At 43.5% G+C, this 19,307-nt stretch overlaps 3 protein-coding genes across 3 annotated transcripts in view; 1 reads left to right on the forward strand and 2 right to left on the reverse strand.

The window, feature by feature from the left end:
* Positions 1-518: 518 nt before the first annotated feature.
* Positions 519-5,587, reverse strand: LOC308324466 (cytochrome P450 2K1-like; the record flags this gene model as incomplete). Its single annotated transcript, XM_080776510.1, has 9 exons — positions 519-718; positions 1,212-1,353; positions 1,792-1,976; positions 2,492-2,633; positions 2,826-3,005; positions 4,030-4,190; positions 4,286-4,435; positions 4,771-4,951; positions 5,387-5,587. 9 exons carry the CDS (start codon positions 5,585-5,587, stop codon positions 519-521), a joined length of 1,542 nt encoding a protein of 513 aa, XP_080632636.1.
* Positions 5,588-10,121: 4,534 nt separating this feature from the next.
* On the reverse strand, positions 10,122-11,723 carry LOC308324467 (transcription initiation factor TFIID subunit 6-like; the record flags this gene model as incomplete). The annotated part of the gene is made up of 1 exon (XM_080776511.1): positions 10,122-11,723. The coding sequence occupies one exon, from the start codon at positions 11,721-11,723 to the stop codon at positions 10,122-10,124; it is 1,602 nt and encodes a 533-aa protein (XP_080632637.1).
* Positions 11,724-15,476: 3,753 nt separating this feature from the next.
* The window catches only part of coro7 (coronin 7), a 161,949-nt gene continuing 158,118 nt past the window's right edge, over positions 15,477-19,307 (forward strand). Inside the window, exons 1-3 of the mRNA XM_080776816.1 lie at positions 15,477-15,620; positions 18,833-18,929; positions 19,131-19,211. Of these exons, the coding sequence (XP_080632942.1) occupies positions 15,561-15,620; positions 18,833-18,929; positions 19,131-19,211 (238 nt within the window). The 5' untranslated portion in view covers positions 15,477-15,560. The remainder of the gene's footprint in view (positions 15,621-18,832; positions 18,930-19,130; positions 19,212-19,307) is intronic.

The following is a 19,307-nucleotide window of genomic DNA, read 5'->3' on the forward strand; positions in this document are numbered from 1 at the left end:
TTGGTCCGACAGAGCATTGGTCCGGCTCGGGGTTAGGTTTAGGTGTGCTGCCCCGTGCTCACGGTTATGGTTAGGGTGAGGGTTTGGGGTTAGGTTTAGGTGTGCTGCCCCGTGCTCACGGTTATGGTTAGGGTGAGGGTTTGGGGTTAGGTTTAGGTGTGCTGCCCCGTGCTCACGGTTATGGTTAGGGTGAGGGTTTGGGGTTAGGTTTAGGTGTGCTGCCCCGTGCTCACGGTTATGGTTAGGGTGAGGGTTTGGGGTTAGGTTTAGGTGTGCTGCCCCGTGCTCACGGTTATGGTTAGGGTGAGGGTTTGGGGTTAGGTTTAGGTGTGCTGCCCCGTGCTCACGGTTATGGTTAGGGTGAGGGTTTGGGGTTAGGTTTAGGTGTGCTGCCCCGTGCTCACGGTTATGGTTAGGGTGAGGGTTTGGGGTTAGGTTTAGGTGTGCTGCCCCGTGCTCACGGTTATGGTTAGGGTGAGGGTTTGGGGTAGGTAGTCGATGGGACCAATGGATCGGACCTATGCCCCGTCGGAGCAGCGACTGACAGCACACAGCTCATGAGGTGACGGGCTGAGGGTGAAACCGACGACTGGCGTCAGATCCAGTTGGTCCTCTGTTACTCCAGGTGGAGGAGTGAAACGGAAGCGCTGGAGGACAGAGATGAAGAAGAGGAAGAGCTCCATCCTGGCCAGACTCTCCCCCACACACACCCTGCGACCTGGGGGAGAGGGCAAGCATCATCATGCGGTCATCCATGTGGCTTAACAATAGGCTCTATTATGCACACACGCCATTTTGGAAAGAACTTGGGCCCCTTCCCTACTTCCTTCACAGGTCCTACCCATGATAACAATGTTCCATTCTGATCAAACAAAGTCAGGGTGCTGCTATTCTGCATGTTGGCTCACTGGAAACACTCTGCTCCACCAATGGGTGTCAAAGAGTCCTTGAGGGGGTTCAAAATGGCACCGTACGGGTGTGTAACTCTGAGAGTGTACAAATGGTGGTTCCATTGAGTTATGGTCCTTGAAATTAATAGGTTTGAGAACCACTGCACACTAAATAGAACAGAGCCTTAATTACTTAGTATCATCGGTAACACCTATGAAGGAAGTAGGTAAGGGGACCGAAAGAAGGAGTTATTCTGTGTGCATAGAGAGCCCATTGACGCCACCAAGAAGTGTAATGTGTTGCAGATTGAGCTGGTTTACCTGCAGAGAATGGCATGAAGGCATCTCTCTTGACAAATTTCCCATCCTTATCCAGAAAGTGGGCAGGGTTAAATGTGTGCGGGGTCTCCCATTCACTTTCATCCCAAAGGACAGACGTCAAGAGGGGATACACAGTTGTCCCCTGTAGAAAATAGTCGTCAAAGTCTAAATTCAGTCAAATGTTATCCACTTTACTTTATCCAGTATAGTGTTTCAAAACATAATTATTATAAGCTTTCGGGATATGATACAATATCAACTCCTCACAAAAACTTTAGAAACTTAACTTCGGTTGATTATTTCTCCCCTTCTGTCACCTTTACAACAAGGTATAACGTGTATTGGATCATGCCATCATGGAATGAACAACACAGCTAAACATGTGGGTAGCACGCGCGTCGCGCGCGCACACACACACACGCACGCACGCACGCACGCACGCACGCACGCACGCACGCACGCACGCACGCACGCACACACACACACACACACACACACACACACACACACACACACACACACAGGCCAGAAATAGCATTGTTGAACAAAGAAATGACGTTTTATTCAGTCTGACTCTGACCTTTTTAATGAAGTAACCCTGGAAGGTGACATCTTGACTGGTGATGTGAGGAAGTGACATGGGAACGATGTTGGCCACTCTCTGTATCTCGTGGATGACAGCGTCGGTGTAGGACAGGCTCTTCCTGTCTTCTACGAGCACCTGACGACTTCCAATCACTCTATCCAGCTCCTCCTGGACCTTTTCTGGGAAATGAAACATGAGCAAGGTCAAAGTCTAGTTCATTCATTCATAGCACCGTTTGTATATTAGTAGTAGGCTGCACATTTCACATGGTAAGTTATGAATCATAACTTACATCAGGTCACTTCTTAGGGTGACCAGATGTTCCCCTTTACGTGGGACAGTCCCTAATGTCCAATACGTTTCAGGCGTCCCACAAATCGAGACCCTGTACAACATTGTGACGGCCAGGCATCAGTGTTCAAATGGTCCCCTAACAGTTGACCTTCTGTTTCCAGCAAGATGTGTTTTAAAGCCTGTTAAAGTAACATGAGAAATATCGCCTAGGCTTTCTTATCTACACAGTAAGATCACAAGTGTTTCATTTGCCCTTTTATAACTCCGGTGTACAAGTATAAAATGTAACCAAATGGACCATTTGGTTACATTACATCAGAGTTCATTTAAGCCTGCAGGATTTGAGTGTGGGCAGGATGTTAAAGCGTGTGTTGTGTGCATTGTGTTTGCTGGTCCTTACCTTGTACCTTAGGGTACTTGGCCATGAGCAACATGCCCCACCTCAGTGTGGTCGCTGTAGTGTCCGTACCAGCATTAAACAGATTTGCAACAGTTGACAAAAGGTTTTCTTTGTGGAAATAAGTATTCACATTCGCAGATTCCTACACAAACAAAATAAACCTCATTTTGAATTGATCTCTCTGAGGTACAAGTGGATATGGACACTGGCGATTTAAATATTAACCCATTAAAATCGGAAAAGCATCTGTGTCATTCGATTTGAGCTAAAAAGCATGATTTTATATATACCGGTAATGCTTATTGATACTTTTCCACCACTAATGGTTTTATACCTCCAGATTCTGTTTGCGGACCAGAAAGGAGTCCACAAATCCTCTGGTCATTTGTGGGTTTAGGCTTTCCTGTAAATTCCTGATGATCTCTGATATCTGGTTCCTGTTGGCAACGGCATTCATTAGGATCAGCTTCCTGTTGCGGAACCATTTGCCCAAGGATGGGAAGATGTTGTATATCTGTTAAACAGCGAAACAAAGTGTATTTAATGGTTAGGTTAAAGATATATTTTATATTCTGCTATATACTGCAGCCAACATTATACATTTGTCCTACTTCGTCATATATGCTAAGGGTGTCAAAAGTATAGCAAAAATAGCTGATCATGCTGATCATTTTCAAAAATAAATTAAAGATAGACCCATTTTTATCTTCATATAATTGGTCATCACTAATGCTCATGGTAAAATAACACCTGTGTGAACTGAGTGGTGCAACTCCCCTCTCCCCCTGTCTCTCTCTCTCTCTCTCTCTCTCTCTCTGTTTCTGGCACAACAGCGCTTTTGCCCCTACTGGTACTCATAGTTACATAGGTGAGGACGAGGACAGACGGACATTACTGTTCCTTGAAGTGGTTGCCCCACTCAAAATGTTCTACTCTGTCTGTGTCTCTGCAGAGGAGGGCTGTGGACGCTATAGAAACCTGCTTGCCAGTGACATCATCATTAGGCCCCCCCCCCCCATATTTAACACTATAACAATGGCTTCTATTATAGCATGCTAACTGTCCAGGAATTGAAAGCCTGTCGTTTCTATTACCTGATGATTTCACTGGTAGGTTTCTGAACTGGCCACGGCCCTCATCTGAGATACAGTATTATAGATGACTTAATTACTTACACATATGGTGTAGACAAAAATGGTAACATTAAAATGAGCATATGTGATGACCAATTATATTTATTGGGTGCTAGTATAAAAGAAAAACGACTAACGTTTCGACCTTACGGTCTTCATCAGATTCAGACTCTGGAAAAGGGTGAAGTCTGTTTATTTATTATTATTATTTATTATTTATTTATTGTTATATTCAACAAATAGATATTAACAAGAGCTTGTGACAAAATAATAACTATAGCGATCCATTGTAACACAGGCTCTTTCTTAACTTATTGTAATGTAATGGTTTTGGACATAGACCATACGACACAACAGCGACGTATTGTAAGTCTTAATTAGTGTAGTAAAAATATGAAGTGTCACCTGCAGTGACGGGGAACCGATAAGTCGGATGTTTTCATTTGCTCGATCCACCATATCTGTGAACTGCGGGTCATCGTATTCAAACCTACTGCCATAGACTATGTTGCATATGATATTAGAGACAGCATAGTTCACAGGTTGTGCAGTGTCAAAGGGTTTACCTGCAACAAATACAAATAAAAACAAAATACATGTTGTCCTTAGAGCCTAGAGGTGCGTGCGAGCAATTTCTTAAATCTTACGTCACATAACTTACCTTTATGTTTTTCAAACACTTCAATTAGGTTGCAGCTTTCCTCTATGATTTTCTCTTCACTCGCCTTCTTCCCCATCCCAAAGTCTCTAAGGTTAGTCAAGGCGAAACGTCTCATCTCTTTCCATGAGTTGCCATTTGCAAATAAGATTCCTAAAGTATTTCAACAAAAGTTTTAATTTTGTATTTTTATTGTCAGAACAACTCATTAATCACTGATTTCCCCTAGACATGCAGAATGAGAAATGTCACAGGGTTTATAACTACATGAATGCATAGCATCTACAACCTCACAATTCATGAATTCAACCTCACAATGCATCTCAACATGACACTGACTGTGGGCTTGCAGATCAACTATTTTTGACAAAGCTATTTAGTGTAGCGGGGGGAAAGAAGCGGACGGCATACAGTATGGAGTATAGGGTTTAAGTGGTTAACTGAATGTGACATACTGTTGGCAATCAAAAGTATATATTTTGACCTACCGTGTCCTTCAGCATGCAGAGGAACCTTCGAGACATCTCTTACTATTGGCATCATCTCTCTGTCTCCAAACTCCTCTGCATGACCAACCAGAGCCTCTTTGACGGTCTTGTATCCTGCCAGAACCACCACCTTCTTGGGTCCAAAATAGACTGTGAACACCGATCCATATTTCTTGGAAAGCTGAGACCAGAGACACACATAATGATGTTATGGTAACACAGGCAATTATCAGACAGGCAGGTGAATCTTTGTGTATTTATGCAAGAATGTCATGCCTGGAGTATTTAGAGCATGCAGCTATAATCTATCCTACTGTAAATATCTTTTATTTAGCATGAATACAAATATCTGTAAGCATTTGCTGTCAAGGCTCTGACTCAATTCACGAATTCCCTGCAAGCAGGGCAATATATAGATTATCTGTACTTGGTAAAAGTACATTATTGGCATCAAATACATTTTCAGCACCAAAGTAAAAATACTATAAGAATAGAAAAGGTGAATAGATGAATGAACACATGCATGAATGTGTTCAACCATCATAGAGACCAGTTTGTCCAGTTTCAGAGTCTCAGAGAGTCCTGGATTTTTCTGAAGTGTTGAGCTGAGTCTTACCTCCCAGAGTGTGTGGTAGGGCCTCTTCAGATCCAGCTGTAGTAAGTTACCGAGCAGCGGCAGTGGCCTGGGTCCTGGCGGCTCCTTATTTCCCTGTTCCTGGGTGCTGCGGGAGAACGAGTAGAGGAGCAACAGGAAGAGAACAGCTCCTAGTAATGTGACTGAGAGATAGGACTGGACAAGGAGGTCAATTAGACTCATGGCTTTTTGTTGTTGGTGTTTATCTGACAAAATGACAACTGCGTAGTCTCAGGTAGCCTATACTATTACTATATACTGTGCAGTGGCTGAATGAAATGTAGGACCAGATTCTAAATGACATTGACAATGCTACTTTCAACTATATATGTATTTTAGAAACACTTTCCCTAGAGCCAACCCTCTGGGTGTTCATTGACTATATTAAAGAGCAAGATATGTCATGTGTTCCTATAGACTGCATGGTTAACTATTATACAAGTGGAACCTATATTTGACCTGCATTCATTCAGTTTTAAAAGGCTGTTGAATTCTGTTCAATAAACGTTGCCAAACGTTGCCAGCTATCTATCCATGTTTATTGTCTCTGGGTCAAATGGCACCATGACCTGTGCAAGGCTCTCAGACGCGGATTTATGACCAGTGGCAGTGGTTTAATCTATCTATAATACGCTACGCTGTATAAACTCTGCTGAAGTTTTAAATGCCGGGTTAGCAAGATTATATAACATTACAGGTAGTACAGCCAAAGGTTATTCCTTCCTGCTTGGACAATTGCAGTTCTCTGTATCCATAAAAGGTTTCTATAGTAGGCCTAAATGGTGCCAAATTTCAAGACCACAACATCCGTCACACATTGACATATAATTATTTTATTGTTTATTGGCCAAATATGCTGGGTTGAGTCAGGTGAGACTGTGTGTGTGTGTGTGTGTGTGTGTGTGTGTGTGTGTGTGTGTGTGTGTAAGAATTAAGCCATGACCGCACTCTCTCCAAAGCAGGGAAATATGGGACGCGAGAACAAACCTTTCATCACAAAGATGATAGATCACACACCCATATTAAAATTATTTAAAGTAGAAAACGTCATGTTTAGGACAATGGTGCTGACATTTCCGGTAACGTAACAGATGACAACCCTAACGGTTAGGGTTAGCCAACCTAACCCAGTGTTATTATTATTAATAAGGATTTAGAGAAGTCTGTGGAATATGTTCATGATCAAGTGTATCGTTTTATTCACTGAATATTCAAGTACATACAGTGACAGGCACATGGTCAACATGAATGATTAAGTCAAAATGACATGATATATATAGCCTATAAAATACTTCACCTAAACTGAATTATTATTATTATTATTGTTTAATGATTCAACTTTAGGGGATTTAAAAATGAAACACCAGAAATTAAACAATACACAGCGTATGATTACGAAGAATGACATTCTTATTTATGAGCAATGCAACAGTGGGATAATATTATTATATATAGAGTCGAGTGACAGCACACAGCTGATGAGGTGAAGGGCTGCGCGTGAACCCCACAACTGATGTCAGATCCAGTTGGTCCTCTGTTACCCCAGGTGGAGGAGTGAAACGGAAGTGCTGTAGGAGAGAGGTGAAGAAGAGGAAGAGCTCCATCCTGGCCAGACTCTCTCCCAGACACACCCTACGACCTGGGACAGACGGCACAGAGCCACCGTTTCAGTAGATGTAAATGTGCAAATGCCAATAACTGACTGCCCTGTTCCTTTCACCTAAGTTCTGTGTATGTGTGTGTCTACAGTTCTGGAAGAGCACGGTGACCAGCTGCAGAGTTTAAGTTGGAAGCAGGACGGTTCCCTGTTGGCTTCCTCCTGCAAGGTGAGTAGGAAACACTACGTTTGCTATACACACACTCTCTTTTGTTTCAATGTAACACGATTCTGTGGGAAGAAAAACCCAGGTTGACACTGGAAGCTGTTGGACTGTTATTGTAGTTGCCTAGTCTTGCCACTAGATGCCACCAACGGCTCACATTCTGCTCTGTGTGTCTCTGCATCAGAGAGAGGTGGTCTGTTGGTCTGTCAGGGAGGGTCATGTTATGTTTATGAGAGGATCACACACACACACACACACACACACACACACACACACACACACACACACACACACACATGCACTTGCACGCGCGCACACACACAGAGAATGAGGAAGTATGAGGGGGGTATGTATATAGTTTTATAGTGTACATACGTACAGCTCTCTCAGCTGTAGCAGCAAACACTCACAAGCACACTGTTTGTGCTCGCTATATGTCCCCAAAGTACATTACCATAGTGCTGGTTCCTCCCTTCATACTCAAGGGAGGAACAGGTTTTCTTTCACTTGCCTTTTAGCTGTATAGAATTACAAAACACTGCAATTGTGCACTGTAGTATTGATGGGCAATCACATATTGCAGTAATTGCACGGTGCATTTACAGTGTTAAAGTCTACTGTACTTGTACATGCCCTGAAAGGCAGTGTAGAACGAGACAACGTGACTAAAGAAACCGCGTTTTTCTCACACCATTATAACAGGGAAACAATGAAGGGTGCAGCAGAACAACCCATATTACCTTACACTTAATCCATGCCTCATGCAGTATGCAAGTGCATGAGAATGATGGTCCCTTATTGGCTGCTGATGGTGACTTGGTGGTATCTCATGGCATCTCATGGCGTGCTCTGCTTGCACACAAGTAGGCCATGGCAGTCCATAGATGGACTGTTACGAGGATAAAACCATATAGCACTAAGACTTGTTTACATCAGGGTCCTCCATTTTCAATTCATCAGAACATTTAAAAACATACAAATATACACTTCTATGCAAAAAAAAAAAAAGAATCGTCATATGGACCCTGCTTAATCATGGTTCATCCACAAAGTAACAGTTTTGACTTGTGCTTTCGTCCTACCCATTCGCCATACTGTGAATTAAAAAATTATTCAGCCTGTGACATCAGCCATGACTCATGAATGATTACGTATGTACAGTATGACCTTTGATTCCAAGTTTGACTAGGTTGCTGGCAGCCCTGATCCAAGGCCACTTGACCTCCACTATGAAATTCATATTCAATATTTCATCATGGCACAGCACTCCCATGGTTGGTCAATGGTCAGCGACAAGGGTTTGAAGTAGTTTGAATTGAAAATTTGGTAGGATCATGTTGGCTCTCCACCTATGGAGATTATGGGTGTGGGTTTATGAAGGCGGAAAGTGATGAAAAAATCCCACTTATCATCATTCATCATCATACAGCACATTCTGTACTCAGCCAATCAAATCATCACAAATTTGGTACACACAAAGCTGGTCATAGGAGGGGCCCCTCAGTAGCTTCTATCTCAGATCAGATATTAAGTGGTTTGTTGAAAAGGATAAAGGATCTCGCTTTGACCAGCAGCCTTCACAGCACTTTTCTCAGTCAGCGCCTCGTTCACTATGGCATCATTAGAAGGAGAAAGCCTCCTCTACTACATCCACCCAAACACTTGCATTGTTTTGTTTGGGGAGTATATCAAATAATGTAGAGGCTGCGCTAGGATTTTAACTTTCCCCGCTAACCATTATGGCTATTCAAAACGACACCACCAGAATTGACGTACTTACGGGAACACGGAATCATTTCCGGGGCACAGGTCAGATACTTTTGTTTTCATCCTATAAGCGCTGGAAACTGTCCCGCGAGATCGCCATCATTTTTTATTGACCTCCCAAACAATGGAAGTTTTGTATGATCACCTCAATCTGAGCTCAATTCCAGTACAAACTGTTTTTTGGATCGAGGTTGGAAAATGATCGATGACGTCGCCAACGCGGAAGCGAAGCATTGCATGGCGACGATGAGCCAGTAAAAATCCTTATTTAGCCCCTCTAGCCCCTATATACAACTTTTGTCCTCACACGTCTCAATATTTGCCATTGACAATGAAAGGGGAATTTTGGTCAAATGTCTGCTAAACCTTGTCCCCACACGTCTCAATATTTGCCATTGACAGTGAAAGGAGAAATTAGGTCAGATTTCCGCTAAATATGACGTAAATTAAACATTGAAACATGCCAAATCTAACCAATCACATGTCGGTGGGAGCGCTTGGGCAATATGGGACCACCATTCTTGATGATGATGTATACGATGATGTACGATTGTACAATGATGATGAGCACCCCTCACTTCACATGGGTGTGATTTTTTCTCGTCCAATCTCGCCCTAGGCGATCTGCAATCATTAATTAATCTGGTCCAATCTCGCCCTAGGCGGGGAATGAGTCAAACTGCCGGCCAGAATGTTTGTCGGACATTTGGAATAAAAAAAATATATACATCATCTCATTCCGGCCAATCAGAATTTGCGGCCTCACCTTCGTCTACAATGTTTGTGTTTACACAACTTTTATAAGAGCTACAAACGGAATTGGATGCATCTTTGCATCTTCATTTCGCTGGCTTACAATGAATGGCAGACTGTAGCTTTGCATCTGCCCGTGTGAACGCAGAATTATGCATTTTTTATTATTTTGAAAAACATTTTAAAATAGTGAAAATAATAGACGATCTACATCTAGATGTTGTGAGCTTGTAGATCGGCTGTTTTCACAATTTAAAATGTTTTTCAAAATAGGAAATGCCTAATTAGATAAGATTAGGCATAAGGGATAATGTGCCATGCAAGACACAGGGTCCACAGAGATCAGAACCACTGCCGCTTCCTGAAGCCATATCCTAGCTCTGATTTGACCGCTGAACTGTGCTTGTGACTGGGGAGGCGGACTGGGGAGAGTCGTGGGCGACAACCTGCTGAGTCGAGGCATATCCTGCACTGTTTGCCGTTACAATGCACTCTGTTGCTGGGGTGGATGGTGCCTCTGGGTGAGGGGACATGATGCTGGGAGTGCAAGGCCCTGCAGATCCGCTGAAACCATTCTGCGAGACTGTGAAAGTGGGAGGAGGCTGTGTGATTTTTAAGGTGGTTGTGCTATTGAGTTTGTGAGCTTGTAATACTGGTTGTGACCTGGCCTTCTCTACGTGGGCACAAAGCATGTCTGCGAGGTGGTAACCATAGTCTGCCCGGTACTGCTCCACAACATCTGGTACAGGTCTGGTCTTGGCAATAACACTGGCACAATGTTTCAGTAACAGGCTTTGAACATGGTCAGCTCCTATCTTATCAATATTAGACACGACCGGTACTTCCATCACTGCTTTGATGCGAGCACCCTCTACATCAAGCCGCGGAAGAATCAAAGTCTTAATCACATCAGATCCAAGTGCACAAAGTCCTGCTATGCAGCCGTAACGTGTTGTCCACTGGGTTTTATCATCCAACCAACTCTTAGTAAAGGTCTTGGTAATGCGAGACTGAATGTTGTTTGTATTAGTACTAAAGGTTTTACAACATTGGGCCATGAGATGAGCAGAAAAGTCCCTTAGGGCCCAGTGGTTGTCAACATCAGGTCGCAAACACAGCTGCCTACTCACAATACATGTCACCACGGCTGGAATCAGCTCATGTAAATATTTCTCCAAGTACAGTGTGCGGTTGTCCATTAGAGCTTTGACCATTCTCATTAGGTGAAACAACAGAGACAGATTGTTTTGCACCACATTTACACGCACCCCCTCAGAGATAAAGATGCTGAACCTTGGTAGCATCTGATACAGCCCAGGGTCTGTGGCGATACTCTGCAAAGCCTCAGCCCGTTTGGCTTCACACGAGCCAACACAGGCTTCTGTGATTTCCTTGTAGTAGAGCTGCTGTTCCACAGATAGTTCACAAGTGCTGCGTGGCTTCATCCTGCTCTTTTCTTTTCCTTTGCCACTTGCAGAAGTCGCTCTCTCCTGACCCAGAGTAGGCATTTTCAGGGGTTCAGTAGACTCTGCCTTTTGCTGCTCTTTCGTCGCTGGAGGTGGATTCTCTGGTATAGCAGGCTGCACGCCCTCAATACATAACCAATGTGCTTTAAGAGATATGTCTAGTGGAACTCTGGGGAGGGGTGTATTAATGATGTCACTGAGATCGACTTCCTCTTCCTCATAGAAATTAAGCTCCCTCCCTCCACCGCTTGCCATGCGAAAGGGAATGAATTCCTGGGACTGGAACCCATAAAGAGGCTCTACATTTCTGAGCTTGAGAGCATTGTCTATGTCATTGGTGGTTAATTTACGTCTCTTCCCATGGTGCATAAACTTAAGCGCATCCTGAGCTATTTCCTTTATTCTGAAGCTGACCTCTTCACTGAGGACTGCACAACTATCCTCATGCATCTGCCCCACTCCCACAGATTCAGCAATTGCCTTGATGAATTCTGTCGACAGGACCGACATTCCTCTACCATGGCTCGTGTGTGTAAATGTTGATCTAGCGTTAGAATCCATCCGGTTTGACCTCTCTTTTGAACTATACAGTTCATTCCACCACTCTAACGTATCACAAAGAGCCTCGATGACGTCGCCTGTCTTATATACCTGTGATTGGACCGTCAGCCAGAGTTGATGAGCTCGTGTTACAGATCGCCATATATGGGCATGAAAGGGACACAGACACATATAGACAGACACACAGATATTTCTGGATTCTGTCCATAGAGTCAGTTATACAGGATAGAGAGAGGACTGGAGCAACAGACCTGCCCCCCCTTTATTCATTTCAATAGAAGTTGCTCAGGGGCGTTTTGAAGCACCCAGAAGACTGCCGGAAGTACCATTATAACTCAATGACTCGAACGAGCAGAAGAACAGCCCGGACCTCAAATTTGAGGTCCAGGCTGACACACGCACATGACGTCACTTAACGTCCATCCACCTCCATGAACGTGCTGCAGTTCCACTATTCGCCAGCTTCAACGTTGGATAGCCTTACTGGGGGCTTGATTCTATCATTACTCCCAGCAATTAGTTTCTTTCCTTTTACCATTTCCTCCTCTCTAGACTATAATTAACCCCTTCAGTTGCTGGAGGTGCTTGGTGAGTTTGGTGTGGTCTGGACTGACCAGTTGCAGACCGTTGCCATTTGGGGATAATGCAAGTAGTTGCAGTACTAGCAACTAGTTTTGTTGCGAATCAACCTAACCTTAACCATCACACATAGCACTATAATCCTAACCTTAACCCTAACCTCACAGAAACCCAAGCCCAAAACCAATCCACCTGGACAAAACACCAAGAAAAGAGAGTCTGCAACTGTGAAGGTGGAAAATGTTCAATCAAGCCTACAGACTATAAACTCATGTAAACTCATTGAAATCAAAACACAAGGCCCCCACACTTAGTAGGCCTACCTTTGCATTCACACACATATTTGCCTATAGACGCTGTTTATTTATATGCTGTTTACTTGATCACTATACTAAGTATGTCTGATATGTTTGGTTGTCTACCTGCTATAATACTTTTTTTTGTAATACAACTATACTCTCTCAAAGTTTTTGATCTGCTCATTTCAGCCAAAGTCTCCTTTTCTCTGAGCAATTTGTTTCTGTCCTTCTCCAATGTCCTACTCTATAACGAAGAGACGTTCATGATCCAAAAGGAGTGGCCATGAAATCCCAGGTAAATAAATCCAATTAATGAATATATATTCATATAAATTGATGCATGTAGATGAAGGCAAGTGATAGTGATAGCCTTCATCGTTTCCTGCTTGATTGTATTCACTTCCTTCTCTTCCTCAAGCATTGCTAGAGCTTCCTTATGCTTTGGTAGAGCCTCGGACTGGAGGTCGTCTTCTTCAAGCAGTGCCAGAGCCTCTGACAGAGCCTCGGTCAAAGCCTCATTTTCTCCAAGCAGTTTGTTTCTCTCCTCTTCCCATTTCCTCCTCTCTGTGGACTGGAGGTCTAGGGAGATGGTGAGATTTTTAATTATATTCCTTTCTTTTTCGTCTTCTTCAAGCAGTGCCAGAGCCTCGGACAGAGCCTCGGTCAAAGCCTCATTTTCTCTGAGCAGTTTGTTTCTCTCCTCTTCCCATTTCCCCCTCTGTAAAATAAACGTGTTCATTTGCTGGAAGCCTTGGAGGGTGACAAGATGCTTGGTGAGTTTGTTCACATCTCCCATTCCCAGAGACTTATTCTCTATCAATGTTAGCCATCAGATGTCGCAGTTCCAGACCATGGAACTGATTGGGTGTTTGTATCTGCGAAGACCCAACGGCGTGATGCGCCAGAGTGATGCACCAAGTATAGTACAATGATGTCATCAACATGACTCCATATTTGGCCGTGCCTGACACAGAAATCCATATATGGTCTGTGGTCATACTCATAAATGGGACACAGGCAGACAGACACAGTAATCTCCATATATGGGTGTCAAAGGGACACCGGCAGTGAGCTGGATGCAATCCTACCTGGAGGGGAGAGAACAGATGGTGGAGGTGAACGGAACACTGTCTCCCCCCCACCTCTCCCAGTGAGTTGTGGTGTCCCACAAGGAAGCATACTTGGGGCTATACTGTTCCTAATATGGAGACGACATGACATCAGCTTGTGACTGCAACTTGTTTCATTTCGCAGATGACTCGGCACAGGAACAAACTGCAGGTTGAAAAGGACACACGCACGCATGCACGCGCACGCACACACACACACACACACACACACACACACACACACACACACACACACACACACACACACACACACACACACACACACACACACACACACACACACACACACACACACACACACACACACACACACACACACACACAATACATCAATCAATCAAGCACTACAGAAGTCCGCTAGATGGCACTGGTGTCCAAGTTTTAAGTGCATGACATTTTACTGCCAAATTACTGCATAGTAAAACGTGTTGTTCTTTACAAATCTCTTTTCCCCCGCTATGTTAGACAAAAAGGTTTGATGTCCACCTGCTAACTACATTGTAACATCATTATTTATTTCCTTACAATTAAGAAAGGCAAGAGGCATTCTTTGAATGACTCCGGCCACACGTAGGCTAAAGCCATAGCCATGATTCAGTAATAAGGCTGCATTTGTCAGTCAGTATTAAATAAGACAAGGAGTAATAAGGGAGCATAAGGCACAGGCAATATGGAGTCAGTAATAAATAACAGATTTTTGTTAATGTTGCTACAAGGTTGAGGAGTCCAAACCAATGTTACTCTTGTGTATGAGATGATGTCATGTACTGTATCAAGTACAGTCTTGAAGCTTGAATCAAAACCGCTCTCAAAGAGCACTTACAGGTAGCTCTGGTCCATTTAGAGCTATGGACCAGAGCTAACTTACAGGTAACAACTGCATGAATTCTAACCTGGCTGGCTTTTCCCCCTGCAAACTGTTAATAAAGTATTCAATCAATCAATAAATGTGACAGACCAGGGCTAGTGTTGGTCTATTAGTCTGGCAGCAGAAGGTTTCTTTTGTTTAAAGTGGGAAATTTGGTGCAGTAGTCTTTTTTTATTGGCCTAAAATATGAATCCACTTGCTGACCGGCTGTCAGTAGGCCTACTGTGCAATTTTTTATAGGGGTTTCTTGTGACCCTACCATTAGCATCCTATGCAGGCAAAATTGTCTAAAATGTTTCCTTTTGCTTTAAGTAGCATGTTGTGCCATGTCAAACTAGGGAGTTTTCATGATTCTGAATCCATTCCGAGCATTAGTTTTGCACAAAAAAAACACAAGAAACGGCCATTGCAATCATGACAAATGTGATGATGTCAGCACAAATGTGATGAGGTCAGCACATTTTGGGCACATTTGGGCAATTAAGTGTCTATGTCTGTTTATATAACAAAACAAAAATAAAGTAAAGATGATTTTTAAAAAAAGAAGAGAGAATAATAGTTTGGTGTTTGGGTATTATAGATAGAAAATATTATTGTATTGAGAGAATATTGCAACAGACTAAACATGAATAATACAACATAGTACACTTCTACATAAACAAGGTGTTAGGTTACACTATGGCTCTGAACTTAGGTAGCTAGATAGTTCTGTCTGGTCTCTTTTATCAAGACTCCACCCTTTCGGTGCAGCCGGTGAAACAAACCAAGCGCGACCTGGGCGTCCGGCGCGCGCATAGATGTCTATCCTCATACTGGCTGTCAGCTGTAGCAGCAGCTACTAGAATACTAACAAGCTCACCAGACACACACACCCGGAAGGCTTCCACAGTGAACCCGGAGAGAGGGCAGCATGAACCGTTTTAAGACCTCCAAATTCAAAAACACCACCCCGAAAATTGCCAAGAAAGATGTGAGTAGCTATAATGGGATATGTAGACGTTTTTTCCTAGCCAACGTTAGCATTCGGTAGCTGTAGACAGTGGAGGAGTGCTCTGTCTGAACTTCCTGCATACCTCTGAAAGGCTGCATTGCATTCAGACTAGAGAGATGGAAAGCTGCGAAGATATATCATATGACTTTAATTGTTTTTATTATGTTATTGTCACAAAACCACCGTCTCGCATGCTTTTGAACTACTATGGTCCATGTGGTTCCATACAGCAGATATACGCAGTAGCCTGCATCAGTTGCAGAGACGCCCATCATAGTTGTCATCATCATAGAGGATGTCACGTTGTTGAATCTGTTGGCTGAAAATATTAATATTCTCTGTGACAACGTTGTAGCCTACTATATATGCAGGGTTGTAGCTGTCTGACCGGATATGGCCCAGATTTGAAAACCAAAAGACAAAGTTTTCCATGCAAATGTGCATGTCTCAGTCTGATACCAATATCTATTCTACAATATCTATTGACACTTGTCCCTTTCATGGCTGGCAGTGGCACGACACATTCTTTATTCGTGCATGCTTTGCATACGCAGATTTCGTTCTGTGGAGAGAGTCAGAGAGAGGTTTGGTGTTGATAATAATACACAGCTGCATGCTGTGTATTATATAATACCCCTAGGCTAGAATACATGCAAGGAGAGATAGACGCGTCAGGTAGGGAAGATCCCTACAGTATCCTTTATGTTGTGAAAACCACACCAAGGCAGCCGACCTATTGCACAACAAATGCACAACAGCTTCTCACATGACGGACTGTCTGGTGCTATCATGTTAAACATTGAGAGAGTGACAGACTAGAGAGAGAGAGAGAGTTGTGGCTGCAAAAGCGAAAATCTCACCATCAGGTTTGTCTGTTTGAGCCCAGCCAAGTTCAGGGGCAGTCACAGGATGTGAGAGAGAGAGGAGGGGTGAGTGTAGTCTGCTCAGCAGACTATGTCCCTCACAGCTAAAACCCCCTCTCTATGACCCAGGCTGAAGTGTCCTGTGGTTCTGTCTGCTGCCAAATGCTGAGAGCGCAGGTATAATATTATGCTGCAGAAAAAGGTCTGCCTCATCATAATTGAAATAGTGAATGCACTGACAGCAAAGTGAAATGGTTTTGCTTGACCGTTGTTGTACTGTAACTTGTAACCGGTCTGATCCTGAGAAAACTGTCCTTGTCTCGCATGCTTTTGATTTCCATGCTTGTTCTGCGTTGATTTTATATGCATTGCAACAGACGACAAGACCCTTTATTAATAACTGTAATTCATCATTATGCAGCACTTTCTCTCCAAGGAAGCTTTCATCAGGGAATCTGGGTTAGAATAGCTATTTATTGGGTTTTTCATTGAGGCAGGTCCCATGCGGGGGATGTACATACCGTAAGCCTGTCATATCTGCAACACTTTTGCACACTTTTCCACAAAAAGAACTGCAGTTCTAGAACTGGTTCCATTCTGTAACATTCTTGGAACCTTGGTGTTTTCACAGAACCGGCAGCCATTTTTCGGTTCAAGTTCAGAAAAAAAACAACTTTAAGGGTTCTGAACCAATTCATTTTCAGTGTAAACACTGTGAACTGGTTCAATTATGAGGCGGGAAAAAAAGAACGGTTCAACACAACACAGACACACTCTTAACAGAGTACGTTTCTACGCATATCTGTCTGCCTACATGTGGAGCAATGTGTTTCTTCAGCCAGGCTGGCTCATCTGTTTGCCTGCCATGTAGTGTCTAAGTGCCCTCTGTTCTCGTTCTCTCCCTTGTTTCACGTTATGAAAGACAGTTTTTATGAGTACTCCACTGTGCAACCCCGGGAGCTGCCTCCACTTCCTCAACATAGTGCTGATTCAAAAATGTGCGTTTGTGCTCCCAGCCAGATCCTTCCTCTTTTGTTAACATTTAGATTTTCTTGCTTAATTATCACAGCAACTTTGCACAAACAAGCAATGATTTGTGCTCCTTATGACGTGACACCACATTTTGTCCACCCCCCCCCCTGTGTGTGTGTGTGTGTCTGCTCTTGTGTCGACATGTCAACGGAACGCACGCACAGAATTCCAGTCGTTTGTAGAGACCCATCACATTTAGCCTCAAATAGAACAGATGATGAACCACTCATACAGTAAACAACGTCTCACATTGTCTGCATTAAAAATGTTAAATGTTTTTATACATTACAACACAAGATTTCCACATAGATCAGCTGATTCCTGAAATGCATTTTCCAAATATTCTCATGAACAAGTCCTCTCTTGTGCAAATCCGCTCCTCTTAAGAATGTTCAGTTCTATACTAGCATCAGCAATGTTTTATTTTTTATTGTATTTCCCCCATTTTGTCATTTACCATTTCATCAATGTACCAAATGCTGCCTGGGGAACAAGACAACTGTGCGTGCCTCCTTCAATTCACATTGGCTCAGCTTTTCCTTCTTTTCACATGGGGGGGGTGGGTGGGGAGGGCATAACTCTGAACTCAAAAGGTGGTCCGAATCCACAGATTCCACACAACCCTTTGCTAGAGCAGTGACAACTGATGCCTGATTAACCTGTATACTTGGTTGCAATGCTCACGGTGTGTCAAACAAAAAATAATGCAATCTACAAGCTCACAACGCGCCTTGAAGAAATGCAATGTGCACTTGTAGATTGTCTAGTTTCACTGAGCGGCACCGTTGTATGAAAAAAATCACACTTGCTCTTATCATCATACATCATAAATCATCACATTCCGGCCAATCACTTCGTCCTCACTTTTCTGTCCAATCAAATCGTCGCTGACACGCTAGGGTACACACAGACACACAAAGCTGGGCATATGAGGGTCTAGTGCCCCTCAATATATATAAATAAAGCTTTAGGATACAATCCCCTGCCGGCTTATCATCTGTGAGCAGTCTGAGCATCGTGTCAACCAGACCGCCCGACCAAAAAAGAGGCACCGTAGCTGAGAATAGAACCGTAGTCTCTGCAGTAGTGCTTTACCTGTATATTATTAAACACCCCTTTTCCACTATAAGAATGTTGGTTCAAAAACATTTTTGGTTCCAGCTCCGAACCAACTTTTAGGGTTCTGAACCAACTCATTTTCTGTGGAAACACTCTGAACTGGTTCAACTTTAGGCGGTACAAAAAAATGAACCGAACCGAACCATCCGATCCAATTGTCCCTGTATCTCTGTCCAGGGCTGGATCACTGATGTCCGTGCCGGCTCCTTCACCTCCCAGGGGAACCATATCAAAGCGAGCTCCAAGCTGGTGGCCTTCAACACGGAGCAGGCTGGTAAGAGATGACAAACAATAATATGGTTCAACAACCTGGGATCAAAACAGCTCTCTGTGGACAGCTGCAGCTCTCCTGTGTTTGCACTTAATCAGGTGTGTGTGTGTGTGTGTGTGTGTGTGTGTGTGTGTGCGCGCGTGCGTGCGCGTTGGTTCTTGTTACTGTGCGTGGCTGCGTGCATGTGTTTCCCTCTATATCCAGGTGGAGGTTTGGTGGGCCTGTCCTCGGTAGAACCAGGTTCAGATGGCAAATGGACGGTCACTCATGTCCCCTGCCATGCTGGTAGGGGTTCTCTACGTTTACCCACGTTACTGCACCTCATATCACCTCATAACACATCACATCATATCACGTTACCTCGTATATTATATGACATTA

The sequence above is a fragment of the Protomyctophum bolini genome (assembly GCF_963924005.1).
Source record: "Protomyctophum bolini genome assembly, chromosome: 11".
In the NCBI taxonomy this organism is placed as follows: domain Eukaryota; kingdom Metazoa; phylum Chordata; class Actinopteri; order Myctophiformes; family Myctophidae; genus Protomyctophum; species Protomyctophum bolini.